Here is an 18,227-nt window from a genome sequence, read left to right as displayed (position 1 = left end):
GCCGTGTGCAGCTTCCTGTGGTCTGAGCTGGGGCTTGGGGAGGGGGGGAGCCATGGAGACGTTCTTGGGTTTTACCTCTGGAGGTGCTCCAGGGGCCACAGACCAGTCCCTGGGCCCAGGCACAGTCCAGCAGGAAAGACCTGGGAGAGCCCAAGAGTGACCCCCGTTTGCTGGGGTCACACAGGGGCCCCGCAGAGCCATGCGGGAGCTGGGCCGCAGCCTCTCCCTGCCACCAGCTCCAGCTGCCGCCTCTGATGCTCCTGCCGAGGCCCCGGGGCAGCAGTGGTGGGGCGGGGGAAGCCCTGGCTCCTCGGCTGACTCTTCACCTGTTACCCCCTCACTGTTCGCCAAGGACGGACAGCAAGTCCCTGGGTCCCTGGCCCTGTTCCAGGCCCCTTCCTTCCTGTCTGGTGGCCATGCTGTGTCCCTTGGGGGCTGGGGCACTCAGGGACCACCTCCACATAGGATCCCCAGCCCCCACCTTGGATCTGACAGGCCTCTGGCCACCAGACTGAGAGGGCAGGGGGCGTGCTGAGGCCATCAAGTGAGACATGGGCTGAGGTCTGTGCTCGGGCCAGGAACTGTGGCGAAGCTGGGCGTCGGAGCCTGCAGGACTCAGCACACCTGCTCACGGGGAGGGGGGGGGTCCGAGATCGCCACTAAGCGCCCCTCTCCAACACCCGCCCGCTGCGTTCCTTGTACCCCTCCCATCCCAGTCTTGGGCCCTAGGGCAACACAGGCTCTCCTCGCCTGATGCTGGGAACTGGCCCGACGGTGCTGGGAACCACCCCACGCTCTGACCAGAACAAGCTTCCTTCTCAAGCCTGAGGCCAGCCTTGCCCCTGGGCCCGTACCAGCTAGTGACCCTGCCTGGCCCTTCCTTCCCTCATCGCCAGCGCTAACCATTTTGTTCTCTGTGGACTCGGCATCTGGAAAGTGCCCCCCACCTCGAACAGCACCCCCACCCCACTGGGGACTGGGCGAGGGGTCATCGGGCCGGGACCACAAACTCAGGTGGTGGGTGGTGTAGACAGACTCGGAGCAGCCTCGGGCCCAGCCCTGCCGGCCCTTCCAGATGGCAGGTAGGGCAAAGATGGCCCAAAGGCCTGGTGCACCCGTGGGGGGTCCACGGGGCCTGATGTGCTTGGAACGCTGGGAGAGATGTGGGCCAGGACCCGCAGGGCCACTGAGCCAGTTTGAGCACCGAGGACTCCCGTGAATGCTGGAAGCTACTGGAAACTGTACAGGAGAGCAGCATTTGAGCCACATTTAGAAGAGTCCCCATGTCATTGGAGAGGCGGAAGGTGGTTACTCAGGCCTCAGGGGAAAGGCAGCCTTGTGGGAAGCAGGTCGCAGGAAGGAAGGACCTTGCATGAAGGAAGGACCTGGCTGGGAGAAGGAGACCTAGTCAAAAAAGACACCCCCCATCCCCACCCCCGGGGGGGGGGTCTGTGTGATGCCCCTCTTCAGGCCTCAAAGCTATGGGACCTCTGGAAAACTCATCCCACCCACCCCAAGGGCAGTCCTCGAGGCCTCTAGCTGGATGAGCCCCAGAGCCCCATTTTCTCACCCAGACTCCTTCTCAGGAGGCTTCTGAAGGAGAGTCCATGAGGCCAGCTCACCTTGAAACACCCAGACTGGGTACCCCTAGGACAGGGCTATGTCTTTTCCCTCAGTCTATGAGACCCCAGGACAGAGTCGAGCGTCTCCTCTCAAACTGGGTTCCCTCAGGGCAGGGTTGAGCCTCATCCCACAGACCAGGGACCTCCATCCCAGGATAGGGCTGTGCTCACCCCTCAGACTAATACCCCCTAGGACAGGGCCAGGCCTCCCCCTCTCTAGGATGTCCAGGCAGGACTGGACCTTACACCAGTCCAAGGCCCTAGGCCAGGGCCCTCTGGCCTTCGGCCTGGAGCCCCCAGGCCAGGGCCAGCCTGCCCACTCAGAGAGGCTCCGAGCAGCACCTGCGCCATCCAGGTGTTGGCAGAGGAAGTGGGAGCCCTCAGGGGGCCTGGCAGGCAGTCAGGACCCTGTTTGCCTTGAGCAGAGGCTAAAACCAGGTGGTCACTTCTCCCTTCAAGGCCTCCCAGTCCAGCCAAGCCACAGGGAACACGTAAACACCAGCCGAGCTGGGCGCAGGCAGGCAGGGCGGAGGGCACTGAGAGACCCCAGCTCCTCAGCCTCCTTGGCCAGGGTGTCTGGAACCTCATGGGCTGCCCTGAATCCCAAGTGGGGCCGGTAAGGCGGGCCTCAGCTCCCACCTGCCTAGGGCATGTGAACAGGCTCTGCCTTCTCTGGCTGGTCCTGCCCACACCCAGACCGGGAGAGGGACCTCTGAAGACCCTTGGAAGGAACATACTCTGCTGGTGGTGCCTGGAACCCGAGGCCAGGCCCCCAGGCTGGATAAGAGCCTAATTCTCAGCTCAGAACAGAGCCTCCGGGCATCCAGCGGCGTCAGAGAGATGGCCCTGGCCACCATCAACCTGCAAGTCGAGAACAAAGACAGAGCCGGGCCCCACGCACCCACCCAGAGTGGGCAGGCTGTGACGGCCCCACAGCCTCCTGCCCTAATGCTGGCGAGGTGGGAGGGAGCAGCACAGACACGGGGGAAAGGGGACTGAGTGCTCTGGAAGTTCAGAAGGGATATGACCCTGCCCTAGGGGACCTTAAGGGAGACACAACCCTCCTCCGGTGGTGTGTGAGGGGTCATGACCCTGCCCAGGGGCCTGAGAGGTCCAGGTTCTGCCTTGGCTGTTAGAAGAGGTCTGGCTGGCCGGGGGTTCCATCAGAGGGGCAGGATCTGTGGGCCTTGCTGCGAGACTCCAGCACACAGGCTGGGCTGGGTCCAGCGGCTTGTCCCTCATGCTTCCTTAGCCAATTTCAGGAGAATGATTCCAGCCTGAGGCTCCCATGGCCAACGGCAACAAGCCTTGGCTGGGCCAGAAGAGGGGACTCTGGAGCCAAGCAGGAGCCTGGACCCTGGCTGGCTCCCGGGGTGTGCTGTGTGACACTGGGCTAGCTGCCTTCCCTCTCTGAGCCTCAGCTTCTCTTCTGATGTCAGGCCCCTGCCCCGGTCTCCTGGCCTCTGTGGGCTCAGTATCTCATCCTGCTCCTCAGTGGACCCCTGGGACACAAGGCCAGGACATGCTCAGTGACAGGTTCCCTCCTTCTTCAGTATCACAGTCATGCAGGCTGTGGGGGCTGAGAGGTGGCGGGCATGGATTCTGGGCAGCGATCCCTGTCCAGGCGCTGAGGAGAGGAGCCCAGGTCTGGGAAGCAGAGGAGGCGGAAGACCAGGTTCCCACCTTTCATGTTGGCCTCAGCTTTCCAAATCTGTGGGTGAGGGGAGGGAAGACAGCTGCATTAATTATGCACCTACTGTTTAGGCCCCCTGCTGCCCCAGCAGCTTCGGTGGGGATAAAGAGGTTTTTCAATCATCCTATCGTCCTAAAGGCTTCAGGTCACAGTCTCAGAAGGATCCACTGGGCGCGGGTGGTGAGGGGGCAGATGAGCAGCCCCCATGGGCTCCTGCTGGCTTTGCTTCCCTGTGGGGAGGAGGAGGGAACCAGGCCGGGCTGAGAAGATGGGGTTCAGGGCAGGGGAGGGCGGGCTTGTGGTCACCCCAACCTCTCTTCCCAGAGCTCCAGGACCTGTGGCTGCAAACTCTTCCCCTTCTCTGCTCCTCCCACTCCCCTCGGCTCTGCTCTCCCAGCAGCCCATGCCCGGAGACCCTCTCCTGGGGACCCTCTCTCCAGCAGGTGGCAGGCCTCGTGCCCCCACCAAGCTCGCCCATCTCAGTGAGACAGAGGGATGTGTTGTGGAGCCGCTAGGTGTGTCTGTTTATTTGTATTATGTATGCATATTTGTGTCTGTGTATTTATTTGTATTTATGCATGTATATTTCTGTGTGTGTCTTTTCAAATACGTGTGTGTTGTGTCCGCTGCACTGTCATTGGTGGTTCTACCCGTGTAAATACCTGTGTCTGTGTGTGTGTGTGTACAGATGTGGATGTCCGTTTGCGCGTCTATGTGTGCGACTGTATTGTGTATCAGTGTGCCTGTTGGTATTTGTTTGTATGGCTGTGTATATGTGTGTGTCTATTTGTGTGTGTGCGTGTGTGTGTCTGTGTGGACCTGTGGTCTGAAAACGCCGCCTGTGGGTGGAATTTGGCCCAGGGACGTGTTTGGCTTGGCCCTTACAGTATTTTCAACATCTTGAGCCAACATTTAAAAATCAGGATATTTCACATAAAAATTCAGCTTTCCAGTTTCTCTTAAAAATTCAGAAGCCCTGGCAGCCCTGGGCCGCGTTCCCATGAGGCAACTCTCCTCCAGAGCTCACGGGGGCTGCCCATCCTCCCACCCCCTCACCGCTCCTCTCCCCGACCAGCACCTTAGGGACGACTGAGTTTGTGACCCCAGAGTGTGTGGTCACAACGGCGTGTAAGCCAAGCTGTCAGGGAACGTGTGCACAGACGGAGTCCACACCAGGGGGTGTGTACTTGGGATGGCGTATGTGTGCAGGAGGCCAGTCTGAGTGTGTGTGGGACGTGGGGGGCCCTGCTCGTGCAGGGGTGGGTGTAAGGCCCAGTGCCTGTGGACGGATGTGGGAGCGCGCGTGGGTGCACACGTGTGTGTGCATGGGGGGTGTGCGTGGCCGTATCCGTGGCCATGTAGAGTGTGTGGGCCCCTGTGGTCTGGCGTGTTCTGCACAGGGGCCTCTTCCGGCCTTTGATGGGGAATTGGATTCCCGGCTTCTGGCTGGGCTGCCTTGTGGGATTTATTTCTGTCTCAGTGCCGACCAGAGGCCTGAGTAATGGGAACATTTAGAGAAAACCAGTAAATACATAGAGAAGGGGCAGGCTGGCCGGGAAGCTCTGCCTGGACACCCCTTCCCAGCCCACAGCTGCCAGAGGCCAAGGCCAGGCCTGAGCCAGGGAGGGAAGCAGCCAGGGAGGGAAGGACCCGGCATGCACACTCACTCCCGCTCTGTGGAATGCTCACGAATGCCCATCCAGGCCCAGCAGGTGGGCGAGACCCCTATGCCACCTGGATGGCCCCTGAGACAACCGGCATCTTGGGAGCTTGGCTCCAAACGAGAGATGCTCAGGACAAGCTTTGAGGGTGCCATGTGAGGTCTGGCTGAGGGGCTAAGGGGCCCTGATCTTCCAGGAGAGTCCCTTTCCCAAGCAGATTACAGAGGGTCTGCAACCCTGGGTATACTGTCCACAGATGCCTCACACAGGTGCGGACCCTCCCGCACGAGGGATGAGCTGCCTGTGACCTGATGGGGCTGGGGCTGCCCCCTTCAGAGCTGGGGGCCCACGCACTCTGGAACCACTGCTGCCTGGAACCTGGCAGGCCAGCAGAGAAGGGGCAAGAAGAGCTGCGGCTCTCCTAGGACACCATCCCCACTGTTCTGGGTTTCATGCAGACGGAGCACCACTCTTGCGAGCATCTCTGATGTCAGATAGGCCCCATGGGGAAGAACAGACTGGATTTGTCGGGTGGGGTGATGAGCATTACAGAAGACCCACTGGAGCCGCGAGCAAACAGGCTGCAGGACCCACAATCCCTTCCAGGGCCCTGGGTCGGTGTCTTCTGCTGCCTCCCAGCGGCCATGGGAAGAAGTGGGGAAATAAGGCGCCCGAGCCTCGTCCATGCAGCCCCAGGTCCCACCACTCACCATGCCCCAGTGTAATGCCCAGCCCGATGGCTCTCGGGAAGCAAGGGCTTTCGGGCTGGTCTGAGGGAGGGGCTCACCTCGCGCCCCCAGGAGGTCAGCTCTGGGAGGCCAAGAGATCATCAGATTCCCAGCCGCATCATCAGCCCCTAGAACAATGCCCAGCATGAGCAGGTACTCACGGAGCAGATCCGAATCCCCAGCTCCTCTAGGGGTGGGCAGGCTTGCACCCGGACATGGCTCTGACCCCTGTGGAGGTGCCACCTGAATGAAGGTGAGCAGGCATCTCGCACTAGAGCCCCAAAGGTGGTGAGCAGCAGCATGGACCCCAACAGGGACGTGGCCCGGAGGACAGGCCAACTCCAGAGGACTAGACTTGCTCAAACTGGGTGCCTTCACACTCCTGACTGCAGCCTGCTGGGCTAGACAGAATTTCCCCTTGTAACTTTAGGGGCTGTGCTTCGGACCCCAAATCCCCAGGTCCTCACTGTGATATAGACCTTGTCCCAGCCCCTGGGGGCCTAGCCCCGCAATCCCAGGTACAACCTCCTCCCCGCCCTCTTGCTGCCCCTTTTACCCACAGGCGCCAAGCCTGGGTCTCTGGGCCAGTAGGCTCTGTCCTTTCCTCTGCTAGGGAAGGGCTGTTGCTGATCAACCCAGGCTTGACACCTCTCCAGAGATGACCCGGAGGCCAGATGTCCTCAAGGAACTTAATTTTCCAGTCCATTACTCTCCAAAGTACAGGGCCAAGAGAAGGAATGGTCTCGTACACTGTTTCCCATATATCAAAAATTTATTACCATACTTACTTCACCTGTTTTTGTGGAACGTTTTTTAAAGTTTTTATTATTATTATTTATTTGAGAGCAAACGAGCAAGCGAGAGCACAAGCAGGGGAAGTGGGAGAAGCAGGCTCCCTGCTGACCAGGGAGCCCAAAGCAGGGCTCGATCCCAGGACACTAGGATCGTGACTTGAGTCAAAGGCAGACACTTAAACAACTGAGCCACCCAGGTGCCCCTTTTGTGTAATATATTTTTTAAAAGATTTTATTTATTTATTTATTTGGCAAAGATCACAAGTAGGCAGAGAGGCAGGCAGAGAGAGAGAGAGGAGGAAGCAGGCTCCCCACTGAGTAGTGAGCCCGATGCAGGGCTCGATCCCAGGACCCTGGGATCATGACCTGAACTGAAGGCAGAGGCTTTAACCCACTGAGCCATCCAGGTGCCCACTTTTGTGTGATATTTTAATTCCAAAATGAAAGATGGGAAATTTTATGAATACCATGATCTTATGAGGATGACTTGGAAACCTCCATTAAACTAGAGATCCGGGGCTCATTTGTTTTAACTGATGTATCCTGGACAGCGAATTCAAATAATCTAGTATTTGATCAGCGATAACACACGTGACATTGCTTTTTTTCTACTTTTTAGCGATCATAAAGAATGCGGTTATGAACATTTGTGTAGTCTTTCTTGTGGTTGCTGGGTAGCTTCTCTACATCCTTCCCAGCATTTGGTATTAACATTATTTTTTATTTACAGTGTCCTAACTGGTGTATAATGATGTCTTATCATGGTCTTTACTTGCATTTCCATAATGGCCAGTGATGCTAAACATCTCTCAAGCGTTTGCCACTTATATACCCTGTTCAGCGAAATGTCTATCTTGCCCATTTTCTAATTGAGTCCTTCTTCCCTTCCTCTCTCGTTTCCTTCCCTCTGTCCATCCTTCCCTCCCTCCTGTTGTGAAAGTCCTTTATAGTCTAGATTTGAGTCCTTTATCAGATATAGGGTTTACAATGTCGTCTGTAGCTTTTCATTCTCTATTAACAGAGTTTTCATTTTGGTTAAGTCAAATTTCTTTCTTTCTTTCTTTGGTGATGTGTTTCTGTGTCTCGTGTCTAAGAACTCTTCACCAAGTTCTCCTAGATCCTGAAGATTTTCTCTTAAAAAAGGTTTTTGTGGGGCGCCTGGGTGGCTCAGTGGGTTAAGCCGCTGCCTTCGGCTCAGGTCATGATCTCGGGGTCCTGGGATCGAGTCCCGCTTCGGGCTCTATGCTCGGCAGGGAGCCTGCTTCCTTCTCTCTGCCTCTCTGCCTACTTGTGATCTCTCTCTGTCAAATAAATAAAATAAAATCTTTAAAAAAAAAAAGGTTTTTGTAAGTTTACACTTCACATGTAAACCTATGATCCACTTTAATTTTTGTATATTGTCTGGCTGGGCTTTAGGCTGGGGTTCTCTTTTTGGCCTTGGGAGATCCAATCATTCCAGCATCATCTGCTGAAGCCTATCTTGCCTCCCATGAGCTCGTTCTGCATCTTTGTTAAAAATAAGTTGCCATGGGACACTTGGGTGGCTCAGTCGGTTGGGCCGCTGCCTTTGGCTCAGGTTGTGATCACAGGGTCCTGGGATCAAGTCCTGCACTGGGCTCCTTACTGGGCGGGGAGACTGCTTCTCTCTCCGCCTCTGCCTGCCACTCTGCCTACTTGTGCACACACACTCTCTCTCTGACAAATAAATGAATAAATGGTCTAAAAAAAAAATGAGTTTGCATGGGGCATCTGGGTGGCTCAGTTGATCAAGTGTCTGCCTTTGGCTCAGGTCATGACGGGAGTCCAGGATCAAGCCCCATATTGGGCTCCCAGCGGGGAGTGTTTCTCCTTCCACCACTCTCACGTTCTCACTCTCGAAAGAAAGAACGAAGGAAAGAAGAAAGAAAGAAAGAAAGAAAGAAAGAAAGAAAGAAAGAAAGAAAGAAAGGAAGGAAGTCGTCTGTTCTTATTTGGAGCAACTTGAGGCCCTTACTCTTTCCCATTGATCTATGTATCTGTCCTCCCCCAGCATCTCCATCTTGATGGCAGGGAGTTGAGAATCATGAATTCAGGGGGCGCCTGGCTGACTCAGTTGGTACAGCATGGGACTCTTCATCTTGGGGCCATGCCTTCCGGCCCCAGGTTGGGTGTGGAGAGGACATTAATAAACTTTTAAAATCACGAATTCAATATCCTTAGTAATTACAGCTATGCAGATTATCTATTTCATCTTCTGTGAATTGTGGTAGTTCATGTTTTTCAAGGAATTGGTCCATTTCATCAACTTTTCAAATTGATGTGGATATCTACTGTCTCCCCTTTCTGTCTTTCTGAGGTCTGTGGTGCAGCCTTATTGCATTCCTAATATTCGTAACTTTGTCCTTGTCAGTCTTGCTAGAGGTTAGTCAATTATTGATTTTTGCAATGTTTACCAGTTTCTCTGCTCACCACTTCTTCCTGCATCCTGTGGCAGGCACCACTGGTTGCCTTCCCAGGACTTTCTACCCTTCTCCCTTTCTCGTGGAACCTCAATTTCAGTCATGGTGGCGATGTGCCCAGCTTAGAATACCCTTACTCCCCACATGTCTGCAGAGAGGGCGCGATGTGACCCAGTCATGGCTGATCAGATGTGAAGGCAAGCCTGGGGGACTGACTGGGCTTGAAGCCACGGTTCCCCCAGCTGGCTTGCCCCTTGCCCTTCCCCCTCCTGCCGATACCTCCCACCTGGGGGTGCATAGGCTCCTCAGGGTGCTAAGGACAGCAGCTGGGGAGACAAAAGGGACCCGTGTCCCTGGAGCCACTGTATCGCCATGGATATGACACGAGGAACAATAAAGCCCTCCTTTTCTGAGATACTATTTGTGCCAAATGCAGCCCGGATTCTTCCACCCCTCTCCGGGCTCCCACCATGGCTCCTCTTGCTCCGGAACTTTCCCTGCTAGTTCCTCTGGCAAAGATCTGTGCATAGCCAATACTGGGTATCAGAAGCCCGAAAGAAAACGTCTGGACCTGATGATTGACTGACATTTCTGTTTCCTCGGCATTTGGGGAAAACGTCTTGTAGAATCCACTACTGATGAAAATGGAACTTATTCATTCGTAGGCTGTTGGGATTTTTTCCCATGTAGCTTGGATGGTTTTTCTCTTTACCCTCAATGCGCTAACCCGGACCCCTGTAGTGAAACAGCAGATAGGGCCATTTAAAAAAAAAATCCCACTTCACACTTCACAAGTAATACAGGTTGTGAATGCTGGAGATTTCTCTCCTTAAAGATGTAAGTGTATGGGGGCGCCTGAGTGGCTCAGTGGGTTAAGCTTGTGTTCGGCTCGGGTCATCATCTCAGGGTCCTGGGACTGAGCCCACATGGGGCTCTCTGCTCAGCAGGGATCCTGCTTACCAGCTCCCTACCCCCCCACCCCCCACCACAGTAGCCTCTGCCTACTTGTGATCTCTGTCACATAAATTAAAATTTTAAAAAATTAAAAAGTATGTGGGTGAGGGGCGCCTGGGTGGCTCAGTCATTAAGTGTCTGTCTTTGGCTCAGGTCATGATCCTGGGGTTCTGGAATCGAGCTCCCCGCTCTGTGGGGAGTCTGCTTCTCGCTCCCCCACCCTCCCACTTGTGTTCCCTCTCACTGTCTCTGTTGAATAAAACTTTTACAAATAAATAAATAAAAATAGCATCAGACTTTTTTAAAAAGGTGGTTTGATACATTGACTATAATTAATGATGTACTTGGATTCATATACTTGTCCTACGTTTTTCTTTTCGCTCTTGAACTTCTTTTGGGTAATTATTTTTTTCTTTTTTTTCCCCCTTAACTGCTTTGGAAGTGGTACACCGTTTCTATTCTATTAGGGCGATCCTAGAAATGTCCGCCTGCCTGTAGAGCAGGGTCTAGGGTCTAGATGGAGTCTTTTCTCTCTTCCCGAGTGAGCTGAGCTCCGTGGAGGGTTATAATCCCTACCACATCTCACCTCGGGCAGGAGTGTGTAAATACCCCTACTGTCACATACTCTAGTAGCCCTGGTCTTACTTTCACCCATAGAACATTCTCATTTCCTAAGGTTGACACCTATTTAGATTTCCACTTTATTTCTCTTCATTCCTACTTATAACAGATTTTCCATCTGGGATCGTGTCTCACTCCAATCTCAAGACATCCTATAGATTTTTTTTTTTTTTTTTAAGGAGAATGCTGGGGTGCCTGGGTGGCTCAGTGGGTTGAGCCTCTGCCTTTGGCTCGGGTTGTGGTCTCAGGGTCCTGGGATCGAGCCCCACATCGGGCTCTCTGCTCAGCGGGGAGCCTGCTTTCCCCTCTCTCTCTGCCTGCTCGTAATCTGTCAAATAAATAAATTAAAAAAGAATAAAAATTAAAATTAAAAAAGGAGAATGCTTATTTATTTCATTTTTTAAGAACAGCTTTAGTGAGAATATACATCGCCTACACTTTGCCCACTCAAAGTGTACAAATTCAACAGCTTTTAGCATATCCATTGATTTGTGAAACCACCCACCGCAATCCATTGTGCAGTATTTTCATTACCCCCAAAACAGACTTTCTTTCCATTTGAGTCTGCTGGTGACAAAATCTCTGGGTTTGTCTAAAAATACCTTGTAAGGTATTTTCTCTGGGTATAGAACTGTAGGTTGACAACTTTCTTTCGTCTCGTTAACGCTAATACAGGCAGGTATCCCTCTAGTTACCACCAGCTGCGGCTGAGACATCTGCTGTCTTGCTCCTTAAAAGGTAATGTTATCTTTTCTTATTTTAACATCTTTTCTTGCCCTTTTTGTTTTGCCAACTTATTGCACTTAACTCCCTAGGTATGCAGTGGTTTTGAAATACGCCCACAAATTCTTAGACCTCCCTTCCTGATGTAGAACCTAATTCTCCTTTGAGTGTAGGCTGGACTTATTTCCCAAGTCACTGGATGTAGTGACTTACTTCTAACAATATAGCGTGGCAGAGTATCATTTCCAAGCCCAAGTCATAAAAGGCCCTACTTTCCCCCTACTTTCTGTCTTGGCTTGATCATTCTGGGGAAAGCCGGCTGCCACAGCGTGTGTGCGCACACACGTACACGCACACACACAAACACTCACAAAAGCCTTATGGAGAGAGCCATGTGGCAAGGGCTCCATGTACACCAGGCTTCTATGAGCCTTCCTGGCGGTGGACAGCATCCCGGAAGCACAGCCTCCAGCCCTGGCCAAGCTTTCAGATGACTGCAGCCTGGGAACATCTTGACCACGATCTCAGAGACCCCAAACTATAACTTCCCAGGTAAGCCACTCCCGCATTCCTGACCCGCAGAAACGGTCCAATACTAAAGGTCTGTTTTAAGCCACTGAGTTTTGTATGGAATTTGAAGCAGGAATTGATGATTAAGATATGAAAAAGTTTTACGTGAACTTGTTTACTAAGGTGTAATAAACATACAAAAAATGCACAAATGTGTTTGGGTCATGAGTAGTCAAAAAGTGATTATACCTAATTAATCACCATCCATACCGAGATATGAACTTCTCTCGAGTGTTGATTTCTTTTTGTTGCCTTGCTTGAGATATGCTGACCTCCTTGGATTGGTGATTTTGAAGAGTTGTTCCCAGCCATTAAAATAAATATAAATATATATACACACACACACACACACACACATATGTGTGTGTATATATATATAACATCTGCCTCCTTTTTGCCTTTTTTCTCTCCTGGAACTCTAATCACGTGTTATGTAGCTCTTCTCACTCTATCCTCCGTATCTCTTAGCTTCTCATTTTAGGTTATCGATCTGTTTCTTGGCTTGAGGTTTCTCACATGCAAACCCATGTGGGGGCCGGCTCAGTTCTCAAAGGAGACCTTTCTTCATTCCAGTCAGTGCCAAGAATCAGTTTTCCTCTGGGATGCCAAGGGAGCGGATCTATTATTAGTTCACAGAGGGCTCTGCCCTTTGCAGCCCCAGCCTTCTGGAGGGTTCTTGTACCAGGCCCCTCATTATGCACAGGTAGTGAGTTGTCTTGGCCCCAGGCACCGAGCACCCCGAAAACCAATGCTGTTTCACCTCGCTTGTCACATACCTTCAAGTCAGAGGTCAGACTTAAGCATTCTGCTGCTTCTCCTACCCTCTTGCTCGAGTGATTTCTACTTTCTTGTCTGGTCACTGAGGCCTTTAAAAGTATTTGTTGTAACTATTTATTTACCTAGTATTTTTAGCTGTTTGCAAAGGGAGGATCAGTTCGGGCCATTGCAGTCCCAGGATGCCAGAGACAGAAGTGGTCAGCCATTCCTTTTTTCTCCGGTTTTCTTTTCCCGATCTCCCACCCACTCACGGACACCTGGCAGTTATGTCCACTTGCCAAGCTACCTGCTCTCACTGCCGCCTTCTAGGGCTTCCGCCTAACTTTAAACTGATCAATCCCTCCTCCGATTGTTATTACTTAGCTCCTCCAGTGAGTTGCTTATGGTGTGTGTGTGTGTGTGTGCACGCGCGCGTGCATACGTATGCGTGTGTGTCTGTGTGTGTCACTTATTTTAATAAACTTTCTTTGTTTCCAAGATTACCACCAAGATCTTCCTCCTACCTAAGTTCCTGAGTCAGGGAAGCTGGGTGCCTCTTTTATCTCCGGCGAGAAAACCAACGTTCATTTTAAAGTCTGCAAGGAGGTCATGGTTTCAGTTCCTTGGGGATCAACTCTTCCACCTGGTGGGGTGGTACCCCTTCTTCAAGGCACCGGTCTCCTCACATATTCTGTAACTTTTGTTCATGCGCCCGTCATGCGTGATGGTGTTGGTTTTGCCCTCTCCGTGCACGCCGATTTTCTGTAGTCATACACAGCTGTAAATGCAGAAGCAAACCTTTCCTCAGCTCTCAGGGTTCCCACTCTGTGGGACTGGCCACATGCTAGTCCCAGCACCATCAAGAGAGTGGGAGCCTCACCGGGAGTCTGAGGCATACGCTGCCACAGACCAGCACCCTGCTTGTACAACAGTCCTAGGCCTGGAGGCACCTTCTTGTCCTTTAGTCCCAGGAAGGGAAGGCCGGTTCCAGATGCCATGAGGCAGAGGGAGTCTGGCTCCAGCCCTGCCGCCCATGGGCAGGTGTGACCCCGGCTTGCTTGGGAACCAGAGTCCTGGGCCTGTCCGCTGCTCACCAAGCCACCTACTGCTTTGGCCCTCCGTCAGACCTGCTCCCTTCCTGTACAGGTTACCTCCTCAGAGTAGTTTTTAGATGAAAGAATCTGCTTCATTGTATGAACGTGCTGGTGTCGGGGCACATGCACTCACTTCAGTTCTGTGACCTGGGTCTTTGGCACTGTCCACCAGAGTCAGGCCAATGTTCCTCCAACTCAGCAGAGGGCAGGATGCACTGGGAGGACACCGGCTGGGGGTGGGACACACGAGGGGAAACCCTGCAGGCAGCTCAAGCGTGTTATCACTTTGGAAATGAAACTCTAGTTGGCCATGGGGACCTGGACTCAGCGCTGTGGCCAGTCACTCCGGATAGTCAGGTCCACAGACGAGGCTCATGGTCCCAATGCCAGGACCCTGCGGACCTAGGGCCCAAGACCACCCCCAAAACCAGGCTCTAATACCCTAGTCTCTAGGAGCCACCCCCCAGCCCCCGGTGCAGGGGCCCCGTCCCAAGGAAGCCACAGTCTAGCTCTGACGGTGACACAGGAACAGGAACCGCTGGGGGTTGTGAGAGTGAGACACAACAGTGCCAGGAGCCTTGAATCTGGCTCCACCTGGGAGGGAGGCTTGCCAGGACCCAGCATACCCCCTCCACATGCCCAGCCTCTCCCTTCTCTCTCACACTGTGAGGGGAGCCACAGAGGACCGACACAGAGTGGGAGCCTCTCCAGGCTGGCCACATACTCCAGCAAGGCCCAGGCCTGTGGGAGGGCTTAGAGAAGCCTCTCAGACTCTCCCTGTCACCACAGGTTTTGACATGACCTCCTGACTGGACCAGGACCCAGACTCAAAAGGTGGGGTCTGGGCCTTCTGCGCTCCTCCAGCCTCGACATGCCTGGTCCGACACAGGACTTCCTCGTGTGAAGCTTCAGCTCACAGCCGTCCTGTCTTGGGGCCCAAACCCACAGTACCCCAGGGACCCAAAAATTATATAATAGGTTTCTGCCACACACATGGGTCTGCATGCTTCTATTTCTAGGGATAAAAGAAATTTCCAATTACACAAATATGTACAGACACAGCAAGCCCATGGGGTTGCTGTTGGCTCTGTCCCTCTAGGCATGGTGAGGGCCACTCAGGAAACAAGGAGCTGACCTCCCCCCAAGCAAAGGTTTCTGGCTGGTGGGGCAGTGTAGTTCTGGAGCCAAATGGGAGGTAACAGCAAGCCCAGCCCCCACCCTTGCCCAAGGCCACCTGCCCACAGGACAGGCATGATGGTGGGGGTGGGGGGATAAGGCGTGCCTCAGTCGGAGTCGCAGGCCTCTTGCTCCGTCGTAGCGTCCACTGCAGAGGCGAGGCTGTCCTCCTGGCCTTTTAGCCTCTCACCTGGATGGATGATAGACAGAAGCAGTGGGGAGGGGCCCTGTGCTTGGGCCACCACCCAGAGGGCAGGGACCCCACCTTGCTAGGCCCTGTACTTACGGATCAGCTCGGCAATGGCCCTCTGCGTCCGCTTTTCTAGCTTCTCCAGCTTTTTAGCTACGTCTCTCTTGAGGTCCCTGTAGGAGGCAGGTGCGAGGAGGCGGAAGGTGAGATCTGGCTTGGTGTGGCCTTGGGACCCTCCCCTCCCAAAGCCCCTGTGGTGGTAGGAATCACACTCAGCTGCCTGAGGAGACCACCCTGGCAAGGCAGCCAGGACCTAACCCTCCCCCTCTCTGCACTCTCCCAAACCCGGCATCGGCCAAAAGGCCCTGGCCCGCTGAGGCAGCAGCTGGTGCTGCAGACCCACCGACCATGGGCCCGAGTCAAGGTGTGCAAGGGTGGATGGTTGCTCAGGGTGGCCCTCTTGGTTTGGTCTCACTGTGGGTCCTGCTCCTCCTCCAGCCACATGCTCACTCTCACCAGCAGGAGCTTCCAGAAGCGCGCACACAGCCTATCTTCCCCACTCTGGGATTCCTAGGATGCACGCCCCATGCTTTTGTTTCAACAAATGAGAACACCTTCAGTGGGGCCGTGTCTGTCACAGGATTGCGGATGCCAGGGATGCGGCCCAAGGCCAAGCAAAACAAGCCCAGGCCACACAGCCCTCTCTAGCCTTCTGTTTCAGCCTGGTCACAGGGGCACTGGGGAAGGACACGCAGTCCCCTTTCACAGGAGAGGAAACTGAGGCCCTAGCAGAACAGGACAGGCGGTGGCAAACTGGGACAGAAATTGACGTCTGCCCTTCCCATCACTTTGCCTCCATCATGTGGCTCTGTGAGGGCCACGGCTGGCCTTGCTCAAATGCAACTATCTGAGGTGGGCTGGATCCTCGCCCTTGCAGAAGGGACTTCTGGAGGGGACGGCTGCTGCTCCCTCTCCCCGGGCCCCTTCCCGCCCTCCAGGTGTCGCCCCCACAGGCCTCTCTCTCACGCTCCCTTTATGTCCTGCCAGGAGGTTCTGCAGGCAGTTGTTAGCTCATGTAGCTGCGTGTCCACACTGTCCATCTCCCTGCTTTGAGGGCAGGAGAGGCCCAGCCAGAGGGCCGTGCCCGGCACGAGTAGCCAGTCAGTCCACGCTAGTCCTACGTGGCAGCGCTCACCAGTCAGGCTTTCGGGGCGCGAGGTTGGCCAGGTCCTGGGGAGGAAGCAGACGCAGGTCAGGACTGGAGGGGCCCAGCCCCAGGGCACAGAGGTAGAAAGCGGGAAACAAGGGCGGGAGGGAGGAGAGGGCCAGGGAGAGCGGGGCGGAAAGGGAACGCAGAAGTGCAAAGACAGCAGAGACAAAGCAGAAGAGAGGAGCATGGGGCAGCGAGAGGGAGCAGAGACGGGCCCCCAGTGGGCTCCCGGAGGACTCAGGACGCTCACCACTTCCTCAATGATGGGCTCGGGCTTGGCGGCCTCCAGCTGCTCCTTCACCTTCTCTTCCACTAGAGGGTGCAAGACAACCACACAGGCAGGTCGGAAAGGTGCCGCCAGTCGATGGGGCGCACCCTGCAGCCCGGGGGACGGGGAGAGGGTGCGGACGGGGACCCACCCGTGGAGACCCTGGGCTTTCTTGGCCCTCTCGCGGGGCTCCCAACCTCCAGAGACTAAGACTGCAAAGGCAGCCCCGGAGGAAGGGCTTGGGGTTCCCAGGATGAAAGCAATCCTGCGGTGAAGGAGGGGCCGCGGGACTGGACGGCCAGAAGAGACAGCGCGCAGACCTCCAGCCAGGGCAGACCTCCAGCAGCCGGGGCAGACCTCCAGCCAGGACGCAAGGCTGGTACTCTCCCCTGCTGGGAAATGCGAGCACTGCCTGCGTATTTCCACAGACGGTTTTGTGAAGAACCAGGAGACCAGCTTTCCCATACTCTAAAGGGGCTCCTGGGCTCTGAGGGTGTCCTCTGGGCCCTGGACTGGCCGGGACCCAGGTGTCTTTTCTTTCCATCCCACTTGGATGTGTGTGACCTGGGGAACAGCTGTCCTCACACACCTCCCAGCTACGCCCCGTGGCTGACCACGCACAGGGCCTATGGGTGATGAGACCAGGAGGGCCTTACCCCTGTGGGGACAGAGACCAGTAGTGCTAACGACAAGTCTGGGCTCCAGGAGCTTCCTCCGACCCCCATCACTGTGGCCATGTGCTGTCTCCTGGCCCCTCAGCCCTACCTTACTTCCCCCCAGACACAGGTGCTGACCCAGTGGTATGGGACCACTCCCCGCCCCCTCCCTTGTCTGGCCTTACTGTCCCCATCATGGTGCGGCCCATACCATGAAGCAAATCACCCGGAAAGCATGTGAATCTCGGGGCAAACAACATGGGGAACCAGACTGGGCTGTGACTGAAGGGGCAACACTTCACTATTTGCAAGATAAACAATTACTCATTTATAACTTGGGAGAATTCAAAACTGGTAACACAAAGGCTAAACACAGGGCCAGGGACCCCCGGGGTAGGAGGCGCCCAGCATCTCCAGTGTGCAGCCTTCCCACAAGCTCCTGGCTACTGAGCCGCTCCCTACACCGCGGGAGATGGGCCGCCTCAGGGCCGGACCCTCGCCTGCCAGCATGAACGCCTCTCCCCTTCTCTGCGCCCAGCGGGTGTCTGCCCACAGCCCTCTGAGCGCCTGAACACGCTGCTCTTCTTCGGGGTCTCACTCGAACCCCCAGGCGCCCACAGGACCCTCCCCCGACTCCCACTGCCCTTGCTGTCCCAGGGCCCCAGGGCCACTTCCGTCCCTCAGCCCAGAGAGGTCCTCCCAGGGGACGTGGCCTCTTCCCTCGCAGGTCCCCAGAAGGCCCTCGGGTGCCCTGAGTGCCTCTGGTGTCGTACATCATGGGTTATGCCCCACAGCCGTGAGATGGGGCCGGAGGCTCCTAGAAGCCTGACTTCAGCCCTGGCGCTGCTGGTTATTTCCCAAGGGAGCACGACATCTGCCGAGGCGGAGGCATCCAGGGGCGTCTCAGAGCAGACTTGGAGTGACGCAGCCCACCTACCTGCAACTGGCTTGGCTGGGGGCACCCGCCTCCTCTTCAGGTCCTCATCCTCGGGGACATAGTTCCGCAGCCTGAGTTCCCTATGAGAGCAGACAACAGGCGATGCAGCGGAGGACGTGGCCACCTCGGTCACCTC

General features: G+C 55.0%; 1 protein-coding gene across 2 annotated transcripts in view; it reads right to left on the bottom strand.

Annotated features, from left to right (window-relative positions):
* Positions 1 to 10,872: 10,872 nt before the first annotated feature.
* CCDC12 (coiled-coil domain containing 12) overlaps positions 10,873 to 18,227 on the bottom strand; it is a 55,404-nt gene continuing 48,049 nt past the window's right edge. The window contains exons 3-8 of one of the 2 annotated variants that reach the window (XM_004760782.3): positions 18,092 to 18,171; positions 16,481 to 16,542; positions 16,216 to 16,250; positions 15,117 to 15,193; positions 14,937 to 15,020; positions 10,873 to 13,338 (exon numbers count right to left, since the gene is read on the bottom strand). In XM_004760782.3, coding sequence (XP_004760839.1) covers positions 14,938 to 15,020; positions 15,117 to 15,193; positions 16,216 to 16,250; positions 16,481 to 16,542; positions 18,092 to 18,171 — 337 coding nt within the window. In that variant the 3' untranslated portion in view covers positions 10,873 to 13,338; position 14,937. Of the gene's footprint in view, positions 15,021 to 15,116; positions 15,194 to 16,215; positions 16,251 to 16,480; positions 16,543 to 18,091; positions 18,172 to 18,227 lie in introns of both variants that reach the window. The other variant, XM_004760781.3, reaches the window with a different exon arrangement.

This window comes from Mustela putorius, unplaced genomic scaffold (assembly GCF_011764305.1).
Source record: "Mustela putorius furo isolate JIRA1106 unplaced genomic scaffold, ASM1176430v1.1 tig00000095_pilon_pilon_pilon, whole genome shotgun sequence".
Taxonomy (NCBI): domain Eukaryota; kingdom Metazoa; phylum Chordata; class Mammalia; order Carnivora; family Mustelidae; genus Mustela; species Mustela putorius.
Note: the sequence above shows the minus strand (reverse complement) of the source record. Positions and strands in the feature narration are given on the sequence as shown.